We start from the raw sequence: 25,041 nt of genomic DNA, 5'->3' as shown, positions 1-25,041 counted from the left end.
GCTTCTGTGCTAAACTTGAAGTTTTTAGACTGATTGATTTTGATTTCTTTCCAAGTATAAATATGAATCCATTTGAAGGCCTGAATGTAAAAATTGTAGGCATTTTTACATTTCCATTTGGTACTTCAGTTTAAGGAGTTTTAAATTTAGTTCTTCGGTTGTGTAGCTGAGGCTGCGGAAGGCATTCTTCGTTGAGAGTTGCCTTCTTTCAGTGAAAAGTTCTTCCCTGGAAATGAGTTCTGTTCTCTGATATTTCTCATAGTTTTCTGTGCTTTACTTTTAACAAGACTTTTCCCCCCCATCTGAAGTAACAACATTGAATATTTTATTTTTACAAAATGCTTTATTTGATATTACAGCTATTACTGTTTTTTTTTTATTTTACCCAGTAAAATTTTAATAGTTCATCCAGATTTTCCAGTAAGATTTATAACAATCATGGCTGCTGTATTCTTGCTCTTAAAGTGTAAAATAGAGCTTAAACCAGGATTTTGAGATATAAACTTTGTAATGCTGGTGTAAGGTTTCAATCTTTAACTTTCCAGCACTGTACTTGAAACCTTACACCCCTAAAAAGCAGTTAAATCTCATTGAATGCTTCTATTGGGGAGACTTGATTTTTTTAAAAAAATAAATATATTCTAACTTTGTTTCTGGAATTCTTGATCTTAAATCAAATAAGGGAAAAGAGTTCAACTGTCTACTTGGGAAGAAGGAAGGAGTGGCTATACCCCTTTGTGTTTCAGATGTTAGAGGTCTGAAGATAACTGGGCTTGTTTACTGGAGTAAGAGTTATGTACAGCTATACACACAATAACAATTAAAACCTACAGTTTTTAAAAGTGCATGACAGACAAGTTTGCTTATGCTAGAGTTTTGCCATTCAGTCTCCAAAAAAACTGAAATACATCAGAAATTTGTACTCAAAAATGTCATGACTGCTGTCATGAATAGATGTATGTTAGATAGAAATGTTTTAATTAAAGTTAACAATTACCCAGTTTAAGAGCGTTAGTAAATGTTTTCAATATGAAACATGTGTTTCATTTTCTACTTCAGTAATTAACTTTTCTTTTATCCAGTTGTATGACTTTCTTGTAGATCTCCCATTGTTCCAAGGATGGATTAAGTGCAGTCAGAGGGGAGCCCTGATTTGATAGATGTGATAAATTCTGCTAAAGTAGGGATGTCCTATTATAGACACTTTTCAATTGGACATGGATAATGCTCTGCAAATCTCACTAGCCTAATTTAAAGTTTTGATACTCTACTGTTTTAAATCCTTTCTTTGGTAATAAAGTTGATGTTTTCAAACATAATTTAAAATACATATTTTTATCTTATTTGGCCAAATTGTGTAATTTTTAGCCATGCACAATGAAATCCCCATCCTTTTGACTCTATAGGACAAGTCAGGAAACCACATTGTGTATTTACTCTTTGTATTTTATATGGTTGTAATTCAGTATAGTTTCCCATTCTCAGTTCTTGAACAATCTAAGCTGTTTAGTAGCACATTAAAATGATGATTTTTGATATTTACATTTTACATATCTTTGTTCTCTTCTTTGAGCATTAAATTAAGCATGTAGTTTAATATTTAGGTTCTTTACATTTATCAAAATGTTATATCTGAATTTATTGAGGACTTTAATGAAATAGTATTTTCTTTCAAGTTTGGAAATTTCTTCATTTATTTTAAAGCTGACTTTTCTTCTCCTTAGCTCACTGGCTAGCAGTTTTGCCATGGGTCATAAATGCTTCTTTGCTTCTCTCCTTTTAAGTTTCTTCAGAGACTTCAGCATATGCCTAATTTTATGACTTGTGTCAAGTTACACACACCAATAAGCTGTGGTATGATCAGGGTCTGAAAACACTTGTTATAGAGAAGAGGAGGACACATGCAAAAATACTCATTTTCAGTCTAACAAATGTGTTGTCATGCTGGTAGAACCGAAAAGGTTTGAAGATGAGAATTTTACTTCTGGCAGACTCCCACCCTATCCTATGAGTCTTTAGCATGGTGTAGCATGGTATGGCCTTGTCCATGTCATGAGTCAGTGGTTGTATGTGAGGTCCTTTAAAGTCTCTTCCTGTTTCACAGTGTCTCTGCCAGAGTCATTAGCCAAGGACTTGACTGGACTGAATTCCTTGCTGTATGAAAGAATTCCTGTGTGACCTAAAGGCTCTGAATTTTGGACTGTGACTCATTCATCTGTCTCAGTGAAGGGACTGGCTGTCTACAGAGGTGTGGCAGGTGGGAGCAGCAATTACTTTGGCTGTACTGATTTTTGCACAGTTATATATGTAGCAGTGTTTTTGGTGAATCATTCAGTCTTGTATTTAGACCTCCTAAATTTATCCAGGTCTGTTTCTTTTTGGTTGAGTTTTGCTTTGGATTCAGCTTCTCTGTAATTTTGACTCCCATCTATAACATGAAGATACCAATTTACTTCTTGTGGGACTGTTGGAAGATAATCATTAACGGGAGCAAGGCATTCAGATATTGTGAGCGTGGCGATGTAAGAGTTAGAGAGATTCCCTAGATGGGAGTGGGGCTTTGGAGATCTCTTTACATGCTGTGAGAAGTCCTGTGGTGGACTCATCTTTGTGTTATTTAAAAAACAAAACAAAACAAAACAAAAACTGTACAGCTGTTACTCCTAGACTCTAAAATTTATCCACGTTTGTAAATCTCAGTCCTGGACTACTATGCAATTCATCAGATTGATTAAGAAAAATGAATAGAATAGTATTGAAACTCTAGTGGCCACATTTATCTGTAATCTAATGGTACTCACTTTTTCCTGTCTCTGGAAAAGTTGCATGTTCTTGCTGCTGGCTTTCAAGGTCTCATGTCTTTGGCTGCTGAAAATCTGTGCATTGCTGTTCTTCTGGAGTACTCATGGAAAGGTAACTGGCTTTACGTTTACTTCTTTTTTCAGGAGAATGGTACTTCTATGAGTTTGGATTTTTCTCTTTTCCCTTCTGTGTTTATTCCCTACATCTGTCTCTTAGAGGTATATTAATCAGAGAGGCATTAATTGTTCTAGTCTAAATCTGGGATACTGAGTATTATGATCCCTGCTATACAAAGTCATTTGACACTTCAAATATTCATTTAAATAATTTTAGATATTACTTGCTCACACGCAGTCACAATTATTTCCTCTAAACAGTTTCCTTGCAGTTTCAGATGTAATGTATTGCACCTTGGCTAGTAAAGATTTTTATTGTTAAGCTTAACCATAAGATAGTCAGTGACTGTAATTGCGTTTTTGAAGACCATTATGATAGTGCCCAGTTTAGCAAAAGACATCAACTAGTTCAAGCAGTTTAGTGATCATATTAATCTTCCCTCCTAAAGAGCTAGGTTTGATTATTAATGTTGACATGTGTGAGGAAATAAAAAAAATGGCTCAGAGCTAGTTTATTCTCAAAGTTGGGGAGAAAGCTTTTTGTAAAATATAAAATTAGCATTTGATAGAGACATAACAAAATACTCCTGATTATCTCTTTTTATCTTTGTATTATTTTATTATAAAATGTTTTCATTTATATTTAGGTGATTACTTCCAAATGGTTCTTCCAGAAACACTTCGATGACTACCTGTAAAATGTTAGCTGTACATTCTTGTTAACAAAACTTTGAAACATTTAACAACTTCAGGTAAAAACAGCTTCTTCCTTGAAACACGTTTACTAAGCTTCTGAACCTATGTGACCAAATAATTGTTTTCAGCTCCTTTAGAATAAAGGGTTTACTTCAGATGTAAAACCTTGGAATTACAGACAGCAGTGGATGATTTAAAGTGACATCAGTCAACTTGATTTCTCTAACTGTCTAAAAATGTTAAAGTTCTTAACAGAGTATCCTCTAAGTCAAGACTTAAAAAAAAAAAAAAAAAAAATCTTTGAAGATACATACTCAAGAATTTTTAAGTCTTCTGATGTTATACAGAAACTAGTAATTCCTCACTCAAGCAGTAAGAACTTGAATGATACACAAGGCAGGGACTGTATAATTACTGATAAAAATGTATAAGTCTGTTTTTGTAAGTGCTTTCATATTTTCTATTTCATACAAGTTGATGGTACATCTTTAAATGAACAAGGCTATGTATTGTATTTTAATGATATAACCTCATTTTTACCTCTGTGCATCATTCTCAAGGGCTTTTTTTGAATAGCTGGGCATAACTGATGTTGTTTTCCACTGATCTGAAATTGAATGAGAATAATTATTAGTGCACTGTTTGTTTTGGTGGTTGTACTGCATTAACTGCATGGTTTTTTGAGGTGACAGTTCACTACAGAACTCTGTCCTGTGCAGTTATTTCAGTGATTTTTTGTGCATTGGAACTTGTGGTCAAATCTGAAATTCAAAGATTAATTAAATGAAAAAAAAAAAGAAGCCCAAGATGTTTTTTTATAATCTTTTTTTTCCTCTGTCAGAAAACATTGATTGCTAGTAGCTTTTAATTTGAGCAAGAAAACTAAAGATTCTAAAATAAAATGTGCCTGTTTTGGGTAATCTATTAAATACAGATAGCAGTTAAAGAAAGATGTGTGTAGGACATTATAGTTAAAGACCTGTATTCTTTCACCAAAGTGGTGTAGGTTCTGTTACCAAGTCAAAGATACCCACCTAGAATTTTACAGGTTACTTACAGACCTTCAAACCACTGAATCATATTTACTGTTTTGAAAATCTTTTAACAAGCTGCTCTACCATCTCAAAACTCACTCCCTTAGAAACATGTATCTAATTTCTTTTGAGGATATATGTAGTTGTATGTATATCCAATAGATTTTTTTTTTTTTAAGAAAATTGGATTCACATCTTTTTTTCAAAATATGTGTAAGTACTGATTTTCTAAAGATTATAGGATATCCTTGATCTATCTCTTAAGAATGCTGAATATTGCTGACTGTAATCTTTTCTGTATTTTATGTGGGATACTTTTACTAGACATTATTCTAATTCAGTTTGTAGGTATCCTGGTAGTTCTCAGACGTAAGGTGGATGAGAACAACGATAAATGAAAAAAGGAAAACCAAGATTTTTGAAGTAACATTCTTAGAGGGAACACCATTTCTGAGCAGTCAGAGGTATAATGTTTAGGTAAGTTAATTCAGTTGCCATCTGAGAGAACTGAAATTGAATGTCTGAAATATAAGACAGGAGACAAACAAATGGCAATAAAGAAGCTGAAATTGCTATGGGGAAGATCTTGTGATAAAAGGAATATGCAGAAATCAGATGGTAGAAGTGGTATGTGAGGATGAATCTGGAAGGCCTTCCCAAGGAGGAATTATCTTATATAGTGTTCCAAAAAAAAACCCCAAAACTGTCACCAGATGATTAGTTTGACTTTGATGGTGATGCCATTCTTGAGTTCTTACTGAAGTATACAGGCAGAATTATTTAAGCGGATCAGTGCTTTTCTGTATCTGTACTTTAAGAATAAGGCCTTATCTGGAGACTTAAAATATTCCAGATTTAATTGGAGAATTCTGTGTGTATAAAGTGCTTGACTATGAAAATAATGAAATAGGCTTGTAGGAATATCCGTAGATTATGAACATGTGATTGTAAAATGTATTGCATATTGCAAGAATTTACATGCAAACTTTCATGTTTTGGTGGGGTTTTTTTGTGTACTTTCTCTAACTTGCACTGATTAATCAATGTTTTTCAAAATACCTCTTGCAGGTGTAGGCTTAAAAAGGGCAGTTATTTTCTCTAAATTGTGTCCCATCTGGCTGTTGTGCTTCTCACTTCTGTTGTAGAAGTTCAGAGCCCACAGGAACTCTGAGCATGGGCTTTAGAAATAAAAGCAAATTAAGTGTGAAATATAAAAGTTGATGGAAAATTTTAAGTTTTGTCTTCTCTCTGTGCTTACCTTCCTCTATTTTATTTTATTACTTACTAATTTATTTACATTTTGGCCCTGATGTCGTCTTTTATATGCTGAAACATTCATGTTCCCTCTTAAATCAAAGTGCTTCTGTTCCGTAGAGCTGGGTTAACAGGGCTGTGAAATCAGAGTATAAATTCCTCAGCATTTGAACCTTTGAAAGCTGAAATACTGTGACAAAGTCCGGAGTCGCTGGAGCCTATTAGCAGGGCTGTTAGCTTGTGGTGAAAGCAGCGTACCCCGAAATGTCAGGCAGCGGGGCTGTTGCCGAGAGGTAATTAAGAGCAATTAGCCGGTCTCCCTGCTGGGCCGATCGCTATTACCTTTCTCCTCTTTGCCCCTCCCCTGCTGCCGCTGCAGGGCAACGAGTTGTGGCAGTGATGATGCCCTGAGAGCGTGTGTGTGTGTGTGTGTGTCCGTGCGGGCGGCGGAGGCGCGGGGCCGCGCTGCGCCCCGGCCCCCTCCCCGCCCCGCCGCATTGTGGAGGGAGGGACCGCGGCCGCAGCCGCCTCCGCCGCCGCGCGGGGCCAGGAGCTGTCCGAGGTGCCGAGCCGCGCGGGGCCGGGAGGTGTCCGAGGGGCCGAGCCGCGCGGGGCCGGGAGGTGTCGGAGGGGCCGAGCCGCGCGGGGCCGGGCAGCACCATGGTGTTCGCTCCAGGTAAGGGCAGCCGCTTCCCGCGCCCGGCCCGGGGAGCCCAGCGGGAAGGCCCCGACCGTGCCGGAGAGCTGCTCCGGGGGGCTGCGGGGGAGGGGGTAACGGCTGAATCAGAGCTGCCGCCCAGCAGGGACAGGCGGTTTCAAAGAAGACGGCTTAGCTTAGGATGGGTTTAGCTGCGGAGCCGGAGGTTATGAGGGTCACCCCTGTGGTGCCCACCAGGGACAGGAGCCTCCTATACGAGCGTGCAGGGGACTGTGCTTGTCAGACTGCGCAAAAAGGTCAGGAAGGGGGACGTGGCCTTGCAGTGACTGGAGAGCGAGTCCCCACCCTGGCACCCACACCGGCGGCTGCCAATGAGACACCCTCTGAAACTCATGGAGATATTTTACAAATTTCCAGTCCCCGCCCCCCCCCCCCCCCCCCCCCCCTCAAGTATTTGAATGGAAGAGAACAGAAAGTTTGTTCAGTCCAGTTTTTACTGGAACAAAATTGGGGACTTCAGCAGGAGCTCATGTCTAATGCAAGACCTCACTCTATAAGGGTGCAGAATCTCTGCTGTGTAGTATATATGTGCTACACCAGAGAAGAAGGGAAGCTATAGAGCGTCTGCATTATGCTTCGTACATTCTGCTGGGAAATAGGCAGTTTGTTGTTCAGAAAGGGATGAGAGGCCCAGTGGCTCCAGGATATAAACGTAAGTCATGCATAATATCTTCTGTAGTGAAATGACTTGAAATTAACTTCTTTAAAGATGTATAATTGTCAGCAAAAATAGAAAAGGGAAAGTAAAGGTTGCAACGTGACAATGAGTGACTATTAATGCCTTTGTTTTGCAAAGCTAACAGAAGTTTTGTCTTCCTCTGAAATTCTATATCCAGTCTGTGAAGGGATAAGAATCCAAAAGCTTTATACCTTCATTAAAAAAAATGATATTGGGGTTGACTTCACTAACTCAACAACTCAGCAAAGTCTAATTTTTTGAGAAATTAATATCCTTTTTCAACAATCAGAAGTTCATTTTCTCTCTAACTGCCCAGTTGCTGTCTAATTTCATACTTTCCCATACATCATGTTCTGAAATTGGGACCAAATTATTTCTCTTAATAGAATCAGCCACTGTTTTTTGTAGTACACCTTTCAGTATTAGTGGCTCTTTTCTGAACTCCTTTTATCTGACAGTCTGTTACCATTAACTGTACTCATTTTTGAAATGCACCATGGGACTGGAATACTGCAGGAAGGGTTTACCTCTAAAATAATGAAAACATGCTCATCTTCCTCAAAGGCTGACAATGAACAAGCCCCAAATCTCATTAATGACTACATGAATTGTTCTTTCCACAACTCTAATCCATACAGAAAAAAAAAAAAAAATCTGTCTTGTATAGTCATTTTTCTTCAGTCTGCTTTTATTCAAAGAAAAGCCCATGGTGTCCTTGTAAATGTTGTCATAATGTACATAGGGTAAGTGGGAATTTGTAAAAGAGATGATAAAGCAATCAGAGGGGCTTGACAATCTCTTGTATTCAGAAAGAGCAAGCCTGAGTAGATTGCATTATTTTATTGCTTTTCTTCACTGTAAATCAGCCCTGCCCTGGCATTGTCTCTTCTCTGGATACTTTAAAAAAAAAAATAAAAATCAGGGTTTTGTACATCTTTAACACCTTCATAGTACTTCAGGCTATATGATAGAGGAATTCTATAAGTTTACTAAGAAATTGAGTTTCATTTCATGAGTCAACTTTCTGATTTTATCTCGCTGTGATGAATGGCCTTATTTTCTATTTCATTTATTTGTTGGGTGTGGGGGGACGGGAGGAAGAAAAAGATTTGTCTAACTATAAATGGTTAGGCTCAGAATGATAAACATCCTTCCAGGAGAGAGGTGGAAAAAAGAAAACAACAACAAAAAGGAAACTCTCTTCCAGGAAAAATAATGGAACTTGTTTATCTGAAGGCAAAGATAAGATTTTGCATGTGAATAAGATGATGCTCTCTTCCTTAAGGTAGTGGATACATTATTGCAAAGCATGAGTTATCATGCCAGGTTTATAAACTGTTAAGTAGAAGAAGCTTACCAAGTTTAAACATACTTTTTGAAAGGTGAAGCCAGCTGACTGTTGACTGAATAGATACTTTCCTGTTAAGCTTCAGAACTTTTCCCTAAATCTTAGAACAAGCTACTATATAAAAAAAAAACCACCAAAACCCCAACACCTCCCACAAAAAAACCTACAAAACAAACGAACACCACCCCCACCACCCCCCTCCCCCAAAAGAGGCCTGGATATTAGTGAGCTAGATAGATAGATCAAAATTGTTACAAAAAGGCCACTATTTCATGTTTAAAATTGGACTTTCTGGCTCATTCTAGGCAGTAGGTTGCTGTTTACAGGTATGCAAAAAGCTACTATTCATATGTGATCTTTCTTCATACCCAGTTTTAATTAACTCTGAGTCTGTTCTGGAAAAAGGAACTGAGAAAAGTACATTATTCCTTACTTGGTTTAATCTGACTGGGGCTTCATTGCACTTTATTGTGCTGGTTGACTGGTGATAGGTTGTTGTGTAGGAAATGCCATGCAAACTCTATGAGATGTCTGGGAGTTTATTTTACCTGGAGGATTCCCACATGGCGTGCTACCCTTACGATAGGGGATGATCCATGTAATGGAAATGCGGACAAAGTACGCATTGCAAAGTTTAGCTTCTTTACCCTGAATTGAACTGCTTTAGGCAGCCTGAGAAGTAGACAGAAAAGTGTTACTGATTGTCACATGTAAGGATGGAGATGTGCATGGGACTACAGTAAAGAAGCATGAAATTTCAAGGTTTTGGATTAGGTCAAAAAGCAAAGAGAAGTCATCATTGTTGAGTTGGCAGATTTTCTTAGGAGACTTCAGAAGATAGTGCATTCCAGAATTTTAAAAATACCACTACCAAATTAGCTTATAAAAGATTGATAACTATAAATAATTCCACAGATTAAATATCTGTCCTTGTAAGGTAAGTAATGAAGAGTTATTAAAACATTTATTTGTTCTAAAGCATCAACAAAAACTATAGAATGCAGTCTTCTGTTACCACATCATTAGTTCACAAAGGAGTGATTACTTCCAATATCAAGCTATCTGGTCAATAATAATCTTATTTTTGTTTTTAAATGAACCTGTGACATTTAACAATAATTTAAAATGTTGCTAATCAATATCGTGCTACTTCTTTGCAAATTGCTTTCAGTTACTTTTCCCAAAAATGACCTTGGGGCATATTCCATGCTTATTTTCAGCCCTAAAACTTTTTCAAGTGGAAAGGTAAAATAAAATTTAAAGTAATACTGTTTACTTCTGATTTGCCTCAACAAGCAGGATACAAAGGTGGTTTTCATGCTCCAAGGATTTTTTTCTGATGCTATTTTGTACGTGAGTCACTCAAACACTCATGTCTTAGACTTTTGCCCTTATGTGTATGTACTGATATAGCACAAAGATGGCCTGCATTTTTAAAACTAGCTTGGAAATAAAGTTAGAAAGCTGTTAAGGATATCTGAGCTACCTAATGGTTTTTCTAAGCAACTGTCGCTAAAGTATCATTTCAGTGATTACGTTAGTATATTTTGAGAATTTTACTCTATAACGTAAGACCGTAAAAATTACCAAATTACAGAATCTCATCATTGCAGGCCATCATTGATTCACCCAGTCAGTACTGTACAGAGCTGTGTTTGCTTGAATAGGAATTTGTATTTTTGACTAAATACCTTTTAGAAAGGAATCAGTTTTGATCTGAATACATCAAGAAAGATTGCAACATCTACATCGGCAGCTTGTTTCAGTGTCTGAACACTTCCATCCTTTAAGCTTGTATCTACTTTGATTTGTGTGATTTCATCTTTCAGGTGAATCTTGTTGTTTTTCAGTGTAATTTGAAGAATTCCTTCTTACTTGACATTTTCTCCATAACTAGGAACACACAGGCTTTACTCGTGACCCTGCAATCCCAAAAGAAGGAGGAGGAGGTAGAACTCATTTTTGTATCAATATTTGTATGTAAAAAAAAAAAAAATGTTTAAAGATACATTAGAGAAGTCAGAATATTCACTGCTCAGCACCTTTTTCTTACAATAGCAATAGCTTTTCAACTAGCTTTTCAGCAGTACAGCTGTTCTTAAAATTTTTAAGCTAGAAGTATAGCAGACTTGCATAATGACACTGAATACCAGAAGCGCATCCTGTACCAAACATTTTAGGAATCTCATTAAACTGCAATTGAAGACATAGCAGCTGCACACTGAAACAGATGTGCTTACTTGTCTGAATAGTCTTGATCTCATCTAGTGGAAAAGCTGGGAAAGCAACAACCTGTTGTGCTGCAGGATGTGAAAACATGAAATTTCTTGTTAGCCTTTTTCTTTTTTCGATTATACAGTTACAGGTGCTGTAGAGGACCCTGTCCGTAATGCACAGACCAAGACACTATGGAGGCACCTGTTAATGAATGGAAAAATTACTACCAATAACTTTACTTTTCTGAAGATAATCTATTGTGGGATATCTCCAGTGTTTGTGCTGAGTGTGGTACTCCAAAACTCTCAGTTATGAAGTGCCTTTCACCCATGAGAACAATTGTAGTAAGGCAGGGCACAGTCCTTGTCCCTGTTAACTGCTGTGCTACATTCTGCTAATGCTCCAAGTTCTGCACTACCAACACCCGCCCCCACTAATATAATAGTAGTATTGTAATAGTATATACATGTAGGATTCTTTCTCATGAGCTTAATGTTGACAAAAGACCATGTTATGGACATAATTTGGAGGCTACAGGCAAGACTACTTTGCAGACCTCATGCAGTCTGATATAATGGTTTTCTTGTCCAGAATTTGTGACGGCTGGTATGAATATGCAGGCCAGTTGCCCCCTGAAAGTATCTGACAATGTACTTGCAGCTAAGAGCTCTCAACAATACCTCAAAGTATTTGCTGCCTGGAGGCAAGGAAATTTCTTGGGTTTTTTTTGCTGAGGAAAAATTATTTCTTGTGCTGACCTCTCCCCAATAACACATTGATCTTTCCCCTGCTGTGAAATTCCACTAGCAGATCTCACTAGTGAGGTGAAGGAAAAAGTTAGTTCATAGATGCTCATCTCATCACATTTCTGAATAAGCTTAAAAAGTAGTCAACAGTCCTAGGAGCAGTATTTCTTTAAAGTATGATTCAACATAGTGTTAAAAACTGGCACAGAATTTACTTTTTCAAATTATTATTAACAGAACTGAAGGCTTAAGTAAGGCTGGCACCTTTCACTTGCATATCACTGGGCTGAATCCTATTAGGATTATAAGGTTATCATATTATTATATTATATTATGTATTATTATTATATTATATATTAACCTTATTATTATAACGTTAGCAGTGAAAAGAATTCTGTCTTCTCAGTGGCTGTGTAGTGGCCTATATTGAAGGAGTTGTTCATAATTGGGGATGGTGGTAATAAGTCATGTAGTCATTATTAACATCCTTACTGGCACTGTGTATGGGATCCATGTATTGAGCAGGAAGGTCAAACAGTGAATGTACAAAAGGAATGAGTTACACTGACCTCTAAAATTTGTCCCTCCAAATCATTATTCTTCTAGATGAATTGCTCTGTTGTACTTGTTATAGACATAAATAATAGGATTCCAACCTTGCAAGCTTTATCATGATAATGGAAATTAAATGCACTTACTGTAAAATACAGTGAATAGGTAGATTTATTCCTATACCTTCAATGTTGTCTCTTAAGGATTTTATTAAGGACACAATTTGTCATACTAAGTTTACAAATACTAAGTTAAGCAAAAATTCTTTGCAAGTAATGTATTAATAATTTCTTTATAGGCTTTCTGAAATTATCTGCTTACTGGTTACCCATTTGTAACGTGTTCTTTCTCTAATAATTTGCAAGCTCCTACAGAACAAGATTTATTATTTTTTAAGGATTGCAATTGGGGCAGAATCTTTACTGATGTTAGCAGAAATGAAAAGCTGACCTGAATAGCCATAAAATGCTTCAGGTTCCTTCAGAATGCCTTGCCACGGAAGTCAAGGCAGGTGAGCTCTGTGCTGCTGTCATCTGACCCTGCAAATGCCTGTAGTCATGTTATCAGAAGATGCTGTTTTCCTTCTTCAAGAGAGTCTGAAATTTTCTGCCTGAAGAAGTAAATTAAGCCATATTCTACTCAGATATTTCTCTAATGGTAAGGCAAATATAATCTCCTGTGAATTACTTATATTTGCTTCACTTTGTAGTATGCATATTTGATATAATGACACTGTATTTTCTTTCTTTGATCAGTGAATCCACTCACCATTTGTCAATATGGAGGGGGTGTATATCCATTAATACTTCTGTTAAATACTTGCAGATTGACATTATGTTTTGTCTTGAAGTAAGTTTTCTTAGAGCAGAAAATATTTCTCTGGGAAGTTAGAGAATTAGCTTCAAGAGGAGAAAACAGCATGTCATGGCATCCTGTTGCAAACAGGGATTCCATCAAGATTACAGCTATGAAAAAAACCTGGTTTTTTACTCTTACAAGGTGCACTTTAAATTTATATAATCTCTGATTCTCTTTCTCTTGTGAGTTTGTGTATATACATACATACACACACATATATATATAAAATCTCAACCTCAATTACTAATAGCCTTATGTACAGCTTTCAAACTCTGCTTACATTCTAAAATAAGCAGGAAGGTTCTTCTATGCTGTTTTGTGTGTATGCAAATTTAGGTTGGGTTGTTTGGTTTGCGTTTGTGGGTTTTTTTAGAGATAAGGAAGGGCTAGACAATTTCTGAAATGAGACTGAATAATCTGATATAAATTGAAACACATCTAAAATGTAGCAGAATATTTTCACTGATTTGCTGGCTTTTGACAGGTTATATAACCTCTTCCCTATTTTTTTCACTTTAAAAAAAATAAATCAGGTTCAGATATAGCAAATTTTAATTAACTTGTACATAGTTCTTCAAGACCAAAAACCACAAAGCATTGCAGAAATATCAACACAACAGCTAGCAAAATAAACCTTTAGTAGTGGAATATGCCTCCATTGAAAACTTTCCGTTCACTTATGCTATACAGTGGTGGATACCAAAAGTATTCTAACACCTAGCAAAGCTAGGTATTTCGGTGGGGATTGTGCAAGTCCACCAGTGACCTTTTTGCTACAGATTCAGAAGGCCTAAATGATATTTAGCTTTCTGTGCTTAATGTTTTCTTTTTGACTAGGAATCGCTGAGCACCTAAACAGTAGAAAATAGAAGGCAGAGGGAATTAGATGACATATGGGTCACCAGTATCTGTGCCATTGGACCTCTCCCTCTATGGGAGAAGCACAGCATTTGATGCAGAGAGATTTCTTATTTCAGTATTTGAAGTGTGTTCCCTAAAAGAAATAGCAAAATTGTACAGGTGAAGAGAATTTAAATTGTTCATTAACTTTGGAGCAGCTGGTCCCAGATGCTCTTCAGGAAGAATCTTATTTTTAATACACTGAATTCTAGCCTAGGAGTTAAAAGCCCTCATAAATTAATGTTAGTTTACAGTATTAGACCCAGAAATTTTCCTGCTGGGACCAAATCTGAGTATCACACTTACAGGTTTGGGTGTTGCAGAATTTTCAGTGACTACTACTTCAAACTACATCCAGTCTTCAGAGCTGAAAAGACATAGTCCTTAAGGAATTAATTTATTGCTATATGTGAAAAAACCTAGAAAATATATAGAATGAAATGTATAATCTGGTTTTAGTTAATCTTATTAAAGTATGGCAAGAAATCTTACTAAAACATGAGAAAATGCTTAAGAACAGATAATGTACCTGTAGATCCCAACAACCTCTTAATCTAAAAAAGTTTGGATGCTTCATTTTGGCTGGCATATTTCAAATAGTATGAAATAACTCACTGAAGTCTTCAAAAAGATAACTTTTATATAGCACACAAACCAAAGACTTCCAGATACTCTTTTGTCTTAAGAAAGAGCAAAACTCAGTGGAAAAAAAAATTTCAAAAACTCAGTTCAGATATAGCTAATGTCTGGATAAAAAAGATACAATAAAGTATTACTGTGGTGATATTACTATGTCCTTTGAGGCAGTTTATCTGCATTTCTGCTCTTTTCCTTCACCCTTCCATTCCTCCTGGATTTGTCTTCAGAGCAGGGTTGTTCCAGCTTCATTCTTAAAACTTGTTTTGAAGAGCAAAGTAGTCCTGATACAGGACTCCTCTTCCGTGCTTGGTTGCACAGCAGGAGTTAAGGAGTGAGGTTAGGGCAGAAAATATACCTGAACTGAGCCATGACTTTTCTAGTGAAAGTGAGTGTTAAAATCCCCTGCACACCTCAGGTTAGGGAATTGGAAAAACACAACAATCCTACATGAAAGTACTTTTAGCATTTCTGATATGTTCAGTGTCCTCCCTTCTTCCTCAAGGAATCAGGGTAACTGAGTATTGCCCTCTGATACTTGACAGCTATCAGTGAGGACTTCACAAGGCTCCATTTTGGAGCATGAGAAACAGTACTGGACAGAATTAACTCTAATACATTTCTTATTTAATTTTTTTAAGATTAAATTTACACCTTCATCGTAGGGCCTTTTCATGAGGTCTCTGAACTGGCATCATTACTGACATTAAGACAAATCGGGTCTCTAATCCTGTAAATAGCTTAATGACACTCATGGATAAAGTTGGATTTGTGCACTTGTTGGAAAGCCTGCAGCCCTGGCTGACTGCCGTGTTCATTCATTCTGGATGTAATTAACATGACTTGTCATCATTTCCTGATTATGGATGCTGTGCAGCCTCATATTTTATATCTCTTCTTCAAATTAGGCTTCTAATGCTGAAATTGTAGCACCAACCTATAAAGCAAATCAAAGAGGGAGATTTTTTAACCATTTGAATTCACAGGTTACAAAATATTCACCAGAAGAGGCTCACCTGCAACTTCCATTCTTTGGCTGGCAAGATGGAGAGATATGTCACTGCCTAATGCCAATGGGAGGTTAAAGAACTGAACTTTGTTTCTTGTAGTAGAATATCAATATTGATGCAAAGAATGTTACTGTTAATTACTACAACATATACATGATTGTTATGTCATTACAAACTTGCCAGGTTCTTTAATTTTTTGAAAGGTCTGCAGTTTATAAACACAATTTAGATAATATCCTGCAACTTTTTTCCATAAATACAGCTCCCATGCATCCATACTGTACCTTGTGATGAAGTCTTATTGTTGCAGTCTTGCTTACTTATACTTCCATTCGATTTAAAAATCTTATTAGTACTGTCAGTTGGATTATAAAAATTACAGTAGTAATTTTCAATAGAGTTGAAATAGATTTACCAGAGAGCAGTATTTTCATTGGATTCTTATTGATAAGGGAAAAAAATTAATTCTAATGTTGCAGTGGTGCAGAAAATAGTACGATGGTTAACTATTGCAATCCAAAGCAATATGTTGATAAACAAATAGTAAGTTTTCTGGTTAAAGGATATACCTGCATAATCTTATGTAAAAATGAAGAAAGAATATTTGCTTCTTGGCTCTTTCAGCTTCAGAAATTTTGCATAAATTAAAATTGTAGCTAACAGGGGAATACATTTTGGGTAATTGTGAGTTCCAAATTACTCAGAAGTTTGCTTAGAAGAATGTGATTTTTGTTGTTAGTTTTAGATATTGTTAAGCTCAAAGCTGTTTGCACAAACAAAAACTTCTTTTTTTCCAGAAGAGCAACTTTAGTGGTATTCATTTGCTGGAATTAAACTTCATTTATTATTTCTGTGAAGCAGAACATAAACTTTTGACCTCTGATGCATGGCCCTTGGGATTCATGGAACTTGTCATATAAGCTAAGCTGTTCTCTTCAAATGCAGTGGTTGTATTGTGCCTCAAGACAGAATGAGACCTAACCTGCAGGAAGACATGATGAGCTGCATAAATGTCACATGCTTTGAGGAAAGGTGAATTAAAATTAAAGGCATTATTTTTCTCCTGGGAAAAGCAGTAACCTCATATAGGTGATGAAGCAAAAGGGATAACTGAGGGACAGTAGAAGTTTCCTGAGGTTGGATGTACGTTCATGATCGTGCATGCTCATGCATGACTAATGTCTTCTCAAAAAGTATGGGATAAATTATTTCTAGTCCATGTTCTCCAAGAGCCCAAAGTTCCTTCCTACCACAGTTTATTCACCATTTAGACCCTGCTCTCTTTTCATGTGAGAAATGTTGCTTCTGTTTCCTTCTAAATCACTGATTCTGCACCCACTGAAAGGTGTCTCCTTCTCCCACAGTTCATTGCCAGCATTAGTGGATCTGGGATGGACATACATCTTTGCAAGAGCAAGGTCATGCCTGTGGTATTTTAGCTTCATGATAGTATTCCCAACAATCCTATGAAAAGATACGGTAGAGAATTTACCTGCTGATTCAAACAAATGACCTGTTGTTGAGTGTTAGTTAGTAGAAGTGTTTATAAGGCATATTAAATTTAGCTTGTAGCAAGCTGAAAGGGAAAAGGCATGGGGGATATGAACAGAAAGTGCAGGAGACTACTTTGATTGCAGGCTGGAAAGGAAGTGAAGTGTGTAAATGAGAAAAACTCCATGTGCAACCAGAGCAAAGTTCTTCAAGATTTAATCTGTGCTAAATGCTCTTTCTCTGTAGCTATCATTTTCCATGTATACTTACTTTTCTAGGCATATTCCATAGTCTGGAAACATCACAGAGAATGTAAAGTCTCCCACACAAGATGTTCTTGGGCTTAAACTAGTATTAGTTCTAGTAATTGAAATGAACACTTGGAATCTACTTCAAATGCTTTTATTCTTTTTCCAAAACACTAGCCTATTTTCCTTCATGAGGAACATCTTCAAGCGAGCCAAAGGAATTTTGAGGTACTGATATACGGCACTAGTTTTAGATCAAAGTGGAATATGTGACTGACTCCTGCAGTCAGTCCAAGATTTTGAAGTTTTTTAAATCTCTCAAAGTATACTTTACATTGCAGAACCAGGCTGGAGTTCGCAAATTACTTTTCATCTGCTATGTTAGTTGGCATAAAACTTACCAAGTGAAAGATAAGGTACTAAAAAGATGCTAAAGAGAATTTGTTATGTCTTAATGATAAAATTGCTGCCTTGGATTTAACATCACTTAACCTCGATTTTTCAATTCTCTATTTACAGAATTAGGGTGCTGGGTTCCTGTATAAATCAGGTGAGCAGGAGAGAATAAGCAGAAAAGATATTCTGACATCAAGAGAAAAAAGTAGTCATTAGACAAGGATAACTAGTAGGCAGAATGCTGTTTCTGCTATCCTGCAAGTTTTTCCCAGCAATTACTTCAAGTGACCTTTTGTCATGGAATTTTAATTAAACTAGTTATTCTTCAAATCTTAAAAAAATCATAGATACAATTAATTTTTATCTTATCACCCTAGTAACTCTTATTTTGATTAGCTAAACACCAAATACTTAGACAACAGGAGCGATGTCTCTGTTTTACCTAATTGAAAAGATGCAGTTCTTAAAATGCCTGATTAATTCTATAGGCACTCAAATTTCTGCCTTTGTTTATATCCACAGCAGTCTGTATTTCGGCAAGGTGAAGCAGTTTGATAGATATGTTCCAGCTCAGCCCCTTTGGGATCCTTGCATGAGTCATCTCTGCTTTCCTTAGTCAATCTCTCTCTTGCTTAGACTAGGTCCAGCATATCAATAAATGAGCTTCTCAGAAAACAGCTTTGTACTAACTGCTTTCCTTGAAATGAATAATTGGAAGAAGAGGATGTAGTGGGGATACTTTTCCAGAGACTGCTGTTTACTCCTTCAGGAAGTGGAAAAGTTGGGTTTTATGGCAGCCTCACCAGCTAGAATCACAAGAAGGCAGAAGGCTTGAGGTTGGAAGGGACCTCTGAAGGTCATCTTGTCCAAGTCCTGCTCAGCCAGGGTCACCTACAACCATTTGCCCAGGATCATGTCCAGATGGGGCAGCTGTGATGGACACCACACACCCAGGGGAGCTGGACGCTCACGTCTGACTGCTCAACATGTCTGGATCCTGGCTGGCAGTCCAGCTACTATGTGTAACTGTCCCAGCACAGGCTCAGACCTCTACATAGTGTCAGATATCCCCCTCAAAAAGGGCTATTATTTTCACTCTTGCTTCTAATTTAGATGGTCAGCATAAGCTGCCAATGTTCTCATTGGTCACATCACCCCAGGCCAACATCTTTGACTCCGTCTGTTTCCAAAGCCAGTTAGCTGCTGTTACCTGGGTTACTATCACCCTGTGTTACACAGATGTAAAATTGTTAAGAGTTTGAGCTGCCTTATTTCCTTTCTGTGCATACCTAAACCATCAGGCAGGGCAGAAGTAGTTCAGAGGTTTTGGGTTCTCTGTTCTTGGTTTGTTTTCCCAGCAAATAGAATAATCACCTAATGAGTTAGAGCTGGGCAGACATAATCTAGGTCTCACTTATCTGAGTGGTGCTTTCAGGCAGGCTTTGCTCCATGATAAACAACTGAAAAGCTCGGGTGGAAATTCACTGGAAAACTGTCCTTCTTTCAGCTGGGTGTTACTGTGGATGACATTCCCAATGTAAAAATATTTAAAGTTCAGATTTTGTAGATTAAGTGGCAAGAACCAAATAAATAATAAAGCATTCCTAAGGAAAGAAAACTGAGTAATTTGCAACAACAATGTGCTTAATGTCAGTATGGTTTTAACAATAAATTGTGGGGGTTTTTATGGCTATAGGGGTTGGCAAATTTTTCACATTTCATGTAACTGCAGAGTCCAGTCCAGCATACTCATTTGTATTTACAATTTCATATTTATCCATGCTTTTTTTAATATATTATTTTCTGAATATTAGCTGAGTTGGCTGATCTTTCTTAGTCCAGCAAGAAGACTAATTCATTGTGTAATACAAAGTGAGTTCATATTTGAGTAATAAAGAAATATCTGTATTTTACTGTTAATTAACATTGAATTTTATCAAAACCCCCGACTGTTTCAAGTGCTGAGGTGTAGAACAAACTGAATCAGGGAAGCTGACTGTGCCAAGAATTCAAGTGATTCCATTCAGTCAGCTTTTCCAGCTTAAAACGTGTTTTCTATGTTTTCATGGTTTTAACCTCTTCATTGTAGACAAACTTTGTCATCTCAGTACAGTCGCAGGTTTTTTTAAAAAATTATTCAATTTCAGTAGAATTAAACCACATTTATTATTTTACTTTTAGCCAGAACATGTATAATATGAACATGATAGAAGTAAGTATGTTTTCTGAAGTCCTTTAAAATAAACATGGGAAATAATGAATTATTTCTTTCTCATAGAGTAAGCTTTGATCATTTTGCTGTTGGTTGTTTTGGGCTCACAGATCATGGAATCACAGAACCACAGAATGGTTTGAGTCGGAAGGGACCTTTAAAGATCATCTAGTCCAACCCTCCTGCCATGAGCAGGGACATCTTTCACTAGACCAGGTTGCTCAAAACCCCATCCAGCCTGACCCTGAACACTTCCAATGATGGGGCATCCACTTCTCTGGGCAACCTGCTCCAGTGTCTCACCACCCTCATCGTAAAAAAATTTCTTCCTTATGTCCAATCTAAATGTACCTTCTTTCAGTTTAAAACTGTTGCGCCTTGTCCTGTTGCTACAGGCCCTGGTAAAAAGTCTCTCTCCATCTTTTTTATAAGCCCCTTTTATATATTGACAGGCTGCAGTAAGGTCTCCCCGGAGCCTTCTCTTCTCCGGGCTGAACAACCCCAGCTCTCTCAGCCTGTCCTCACAGGAGAGGTGTTCCATCCCTCTGATCATTTTTGTGGCCCTCCTCTGGACCCGCTCCAAGAGGCCCATGTCTTCCCTGTGCTGAGGACCCCAGAGCTGGCGGCAGCACTCCAGGTGGGGTCTCACCAGAGCAGAGTAGAGGGGAGAATCACCTCCCTCGACCTGCTGGTCACACTTGTTTTGATGCAGCCCAGGATACTGTTGGTTTTCTGGGCTGCAAGCGCGCACTGCCAGCTCATACCCAATTTTTCATCTACCAGTATCCCCAAGTCCTTCTTCACAAAGCTGCTGTCAATACATTCACCACCCAGTCTGCATTGATACTGGGGATTGCTTTAACCCAGGTGCAGGACCTTGTCCCTTCCCTCAAGTGTATCAGGTCTTAGTAGTGTCTTCCTTAAGGTAAACAAGTGATTCTACTTTTTGTCTCTATCTTAAATTTCCTTGCAAAAAATTCTTAAAGAAATTTTAAGAATTTAAATTAAATTCCAATTTCTTTGGGAATTTCCCACAATTCTACATGTGGATGTCTATAAAAGCAGCTGACCTTTAATTCACTCTGTTTTATTTCTCTCAGGACATAATTCTTAAATTCTGCTTTAAAACAGACAGCAAAATATAAGTCCTGTTTAATGAAATACCTGAGCACAGCAGCCAATTGAGAAAGAACTATGAGTATCTTAAAAATCTTTCAAATCAAATCTAGTGATGTAAATAAGCCCTTAGCCTAAGCATTTCAATTAGCAACCAAGACTACATTTTCCTAAATGCCAATATATCACTTACATCACCTTAATTCAGAATTATTATTTTTTTATATCAAGATCAACTTTGAACATTACACAGCATTCTTTATAGTCCTGCCAAATTGTCATTTGTGTTAGGAGTTACTTCCAAAGAGAAACCTCTTAAACTATTCTTCATTACCAAATGTCAGTATTCACACTACATTACTTTGTTCTTCTCCAGATTTTAGCATTTTGGCAAAACAAGGAAGTGTGACATAAGAAATACATATTTGTCAGGTTGCTATAGACAATGTTGGGGTTCAAGTTTTTTTTTCTATTTTACCTATAGCAAGCTTAGCATTTTGTAATGCTTTTGCAAATATTTTTGCAAATGTAGCTAAGGATTAATAAACTGACATTTAACAAAATTTTGTACCTTGAAGTCAAATTGGAATTTGATGGATGAGGGTTTTTGATCTGAAGTAAAAGTAAATAGAAATGTTAATGAAACAGTTTTTTCTCTGTATGGTGGTGAGGGAGAACATGTCAGGCTTGCAAAATGAAGTCCAGTTCCCCATCCAGAAGCGCAGCTCGAGTCAAAAAGGATGCAATTCACAACTGGATGGAAAACAGTCCTTGCCTGTCTTGCTGCAAAATGCAGCTGTGCTTGTTTCAGCTGTGAAGCCGCAGCTGTCCCCAGAGCTGGGAGGTGGGTAACTGAGCTGTATGACTCAAAGTCTCCCCCTTCATTCAGTCCTGTAGCACTGAGCACACAGAGGCGCTTTCCACCCTACTTCATCATCTTCTGTATTAGCAGGTTTCTTATGCAATAAGCTGTTCCCAAGCACTCTGTCGGGGGTTTTTTTCCTCCTTTTTTTCTATCCTTCAGGTGTTCACAGAATAGCCACAAATGCTTAGTTCCCTTTCTTTGTCCTTTGGTTCTGGCAGGTGAGAAGCCGGGGACAGAGCAAGATGAAGTTAAGCTGCAGAATGCCAGCAAGCAGATTGTGCAGACTGCTATCCTCCGAGCAGTGCAGCAAGTTTCGCAGGAGAGCCAGCAAAAGGAGAAACGAACAAACAGCAGTACAAGCCTCCAACTAGAAAGAGGAAAATTAACTAAGAAGCATGAAAAGAAGTAAAGGAGCGGATTTGTTTTTTCAATCCTCCAGTCTGCAGTGTTTTCAGCCTTCTCTTTAGTATCAGCTGTATTGCTAGTGCAATGTTACTGTTGTAAAGCAAACCAAAGTATAATCACACCTAGACATAGGGTAAAGCTGCAATAGTCCTCAGCTGAGAAATATTAAGTGCATTAGATGACTAACTCCATATTTATGCAGTGCCTCTTAACAGAAACAATAACCATAGCTATAAAAGTAGTTTCAAGCACAAGCTCTTATGGTATGGACTTATTCTCAAAAGCTTGCTGCCAGTGCACTTTCATGTAAGTTCTGCGTGCAATGTTTATGTCAGTTCAGCTGGATGGACTCTTAAGTTACGGGGTTCACTGAAGCTGTCTTCACTGAAGAAATAGTTTACTGTTGAGTGTAGCAGAATGCTTTCAGGCTGCCTTGAAGCACGTGTTTGTACTTTGCTTTGATTAAAGATGGACTATGTGAAGTGGCAGTATAAAGTGGATTTGGTAAGTTCTGTGAACCAATTTCTTTTTTCATCTTGGAAAAAAAAAAAAAAGCAATCCAGTAAGACTGCAGTGACTGTGATCTATGACTCTGATCATAGACCTATGATCTATGTCTTTTTTTAAAGAAGTTAAAAGAAGTACTGAAGTTTTAGTCTACTTATTTGAAATACTTCTATACTTCTGCATAAAAATCACTTGTGCCTCAACTATTCTTCTTAATTTTCTTAATATTGAAAGAAGAGAAACTGATGTGCTGATATAGAGTTTGCCAGCTTTTCCTTCAGTTTTGCAACTTTGCTGGGCCTTGATTTACAGAAAGTGAAGACTTGAGTGGCTTTAGAAAAAGGTTTTGAATTTATTAATATCCTGAAGGATGGAAATATACTGTGTCTGAATTCTGTCATCGTAGATATTTCTCACCTGCTGGGTGTGAAGTGATTTTAGATATTTGCAATTGTTACATAGATTCACCTCAAATAGCACTGCTTTAAGCTGGTACTAACAGAACTTATCTTTTAACTGCTCTATAAAGCTGAAAAAATCCATGATGTTTCTGAAAATACAAATTAAATAAATGTAGCTTTCACTTTTATGCTCCCTTACTGTAATGATGATTGCACTATTATACATCTGAAATGAATAACAGTATATTTAATTCTAGAAATGGCTTGTAGCTCTGCTTCAACTGAAATCTTGTAGTAATATACCTAGAAATATAGAGAAGCAGATGCACAGGATCTGCAAAGAAGGAGACAAACTTTTGTCATTGCTTTTCTACTCAGATAGATGATTCTTAAAGAGACTTTATTTTAAGTAATTGGCTATTACTTACCATGTCCTACTGCTTGTGTTAAACAATTTCAGGATTCTTTCTCATGGCCAGAGGCTTAGTCATGAATAGCCATGTACTGTAATATTAAGCCTTTGAAATCTGCTTGGTTCAATTTTTTTTTTAATTTAACAGGACTGACTCATACCAGATAATGATTTAGCTCAATCTTCTTTCACTTAAAAATGCAAGGAGGAATTTGACATGATTAAAGTTGTTCTAAATCCTCTAATATTGAAAATTGACTTGGATTTCAAGTATACAGTTAGTTCACTTCTATAGACACTGGGTGAATTTTTCTAGCCAAGCAAACTTTGAAAGGTGGAAGTAGTTGGGTTTTGAGGCACGTGTGTGTTTGTCATAATAGTAATTTTTTTACCATTAGCTTTTTCATCAGTTGATCTTTGGTTGGGAGGTAGTTCTTTTCTAAGCACTCTTTGTAACTGTGCTTTCTGAGAGCCTTAGAAAACTGATCATGAGTAAAGGTTCAATTCTGAGGCTGGTGGTCAGGCAAGTCTAGTGGATGAAAGAGAGCAAGCCTGTTGGAGAGACTCTGTGGTGCAAAATGGTGTTTGCCACGGACTCACCTACAGTGCTGTAGGAAGGAGAGCTATAGAAGAGCAAAATCCCCATTTCTTTGGGATTATTCTAGTTTTTTTAATGCTTTTTTCCCCCAGAAATTAGCAATATGTCTCTTTTTTTTTTAATGTTCATGGTGATTATTTTAATAATCTTCATGTAGTTTGGAAGCTTGTTTGCATGTCCAATTTTTTTTTTAAGTCATCATGTTAGAAAAAGAGGAATTTCAAAAGCCAGTGAATCCAGGTTTTTGCCACTGCTTCATATGAGCCTATTCCACTCCTCCTCCCACTATGCTCTTCTACAATATCCCTTTACTGTCCTAGCCCTTTTAGACACACTATTACTCAACCATTAAATCATGCCCATCATTTTCAGTGCTGTCAGAAGTCTAGTATCTTGGAAAGATAAAAATGGTAGGAAGCCTAACAGAGCCTTGAGGAAGTTTTCTATGGTCTCCTATTGAGGAAGAACAGATACTGTAGCTTAAATAGTGTAGTTTTCCCTGAGAGGCAAATAATGCATCTCCTATCTATAGTATATATGCTTAAATTAAGGCATGCATTTAGTATCTCCTATTGACAAAGGGTGTTCTGCACACCACCTGCATCCAGGATGTGTAGTTGAGATCTGTACCGCATGTGAGAGAACTGCACAAAAGAAAACTTTACCCTTGGCTTGTTATATGCTTACTACATGGTGAAAGCAGGTATTTTTGGTATCTTCACTGACAGATTATATTTTCTGGAGAAAATACGGACTGTAGAAATTATTACAGGTGTGATGCAGGTCTGGTTACAAATAAAAAAAACTCTTAAAGAAACTCTTAA

The 25,041-nt window shown here is 37.2% G+C and overlaps 2 protein-coding genes across 10 annotated transcripts in view; both read left to right on the top strand.

The window, feature by feature from the left end:
• Positions 1–4,448, top strand: part of ZBTB14 (zinc finger and BTB domain containing 14) — an 18,248-nt gene extending 13,800 nt beyond the window's left edge. For all 6 annotated transcript variants that reach the window (XR_005932179.1, XR_005932180.1, XR_005932176.1 and 3 more), the window contains 3 exons: positions 2,105–2,257; positions 2,823–2,913; positions 3,566–4,448. The gene's annotated coding sequence lies outside the window, so the exon portion shown is untranslated. The remainder of the gene's footprint in view (positions 1–2,104; positions 2,258–2,822; positions 2,914–3,565) is intronic.
• AKAIN1 (A-kinase anchor inhibitor 1) lies at positions 2,829–25,041 on the top strand. Of its 4 annotated transcripts, XM_030011242.2 has the most exons (3): positions 5,135–6,464; positions 6,533–6,578; positions 22,113–25,041. In XM_030011242.2, the coding sequence occupies exons 2-3, from the start codon at positions 6,563–6,565 to the stop codon at positions 22,301–22,303; spliced, it is 207 nt and encodes a 68-aa protein (XP_029867102.1). In that variant the 5' UTR covers positions 5,135–6,464; positions 6,533–6,562; the 3' UTR covers positions 22,304–25,041. The 4 variants fall into 4 exon arrangements, with proteins under 4 accessions (XP_029867099.1, XP_029867102.1, XP_029867101.1 ...); XM_030011239.2 differs by lacking the exons at positions 5,135–6,464; positions 6,533–6,578 and adding an exon at positions 2,829–2,913; XM_030011241.2 differs by having other exon boundaries at positions 5,135–6,578.

The sequence above is a fragment of the Aquila chrysaetos genome, chromosome 4 (genome assembly GCF_900496995.4).
Source record: "Aquila chrysaetos chrysaetos chromosome 4, bAquChr1.4, whole genome shotgun sequence".
Taxonomy (NCBI): Eukaryota; Metazoa; Chordata; class Aves; order Accipitriformes; family Accipitridae; genus Aquila; species Aquila chrysaetos.
This window is presented reverse-complemented; position numbering and strand designations above follow the sequence as displayed.

Coding starts and splice junctions, on each gene's coding strand:
- AKAIN1 (XM_030011239.2), top strand. CDS start 2,856: ATGTCTTTGGCTGCTGAAAATCTGTGCATTGCTGTTCTTCTGGAGTAC. Junction 2,914..22,112: donor TCTGGAGTACTCATGGAAAG/GTAACTGGCTTT, acceptor TGGTTCTGGCAG/GTGAGAAGCCGGGGACAGAG.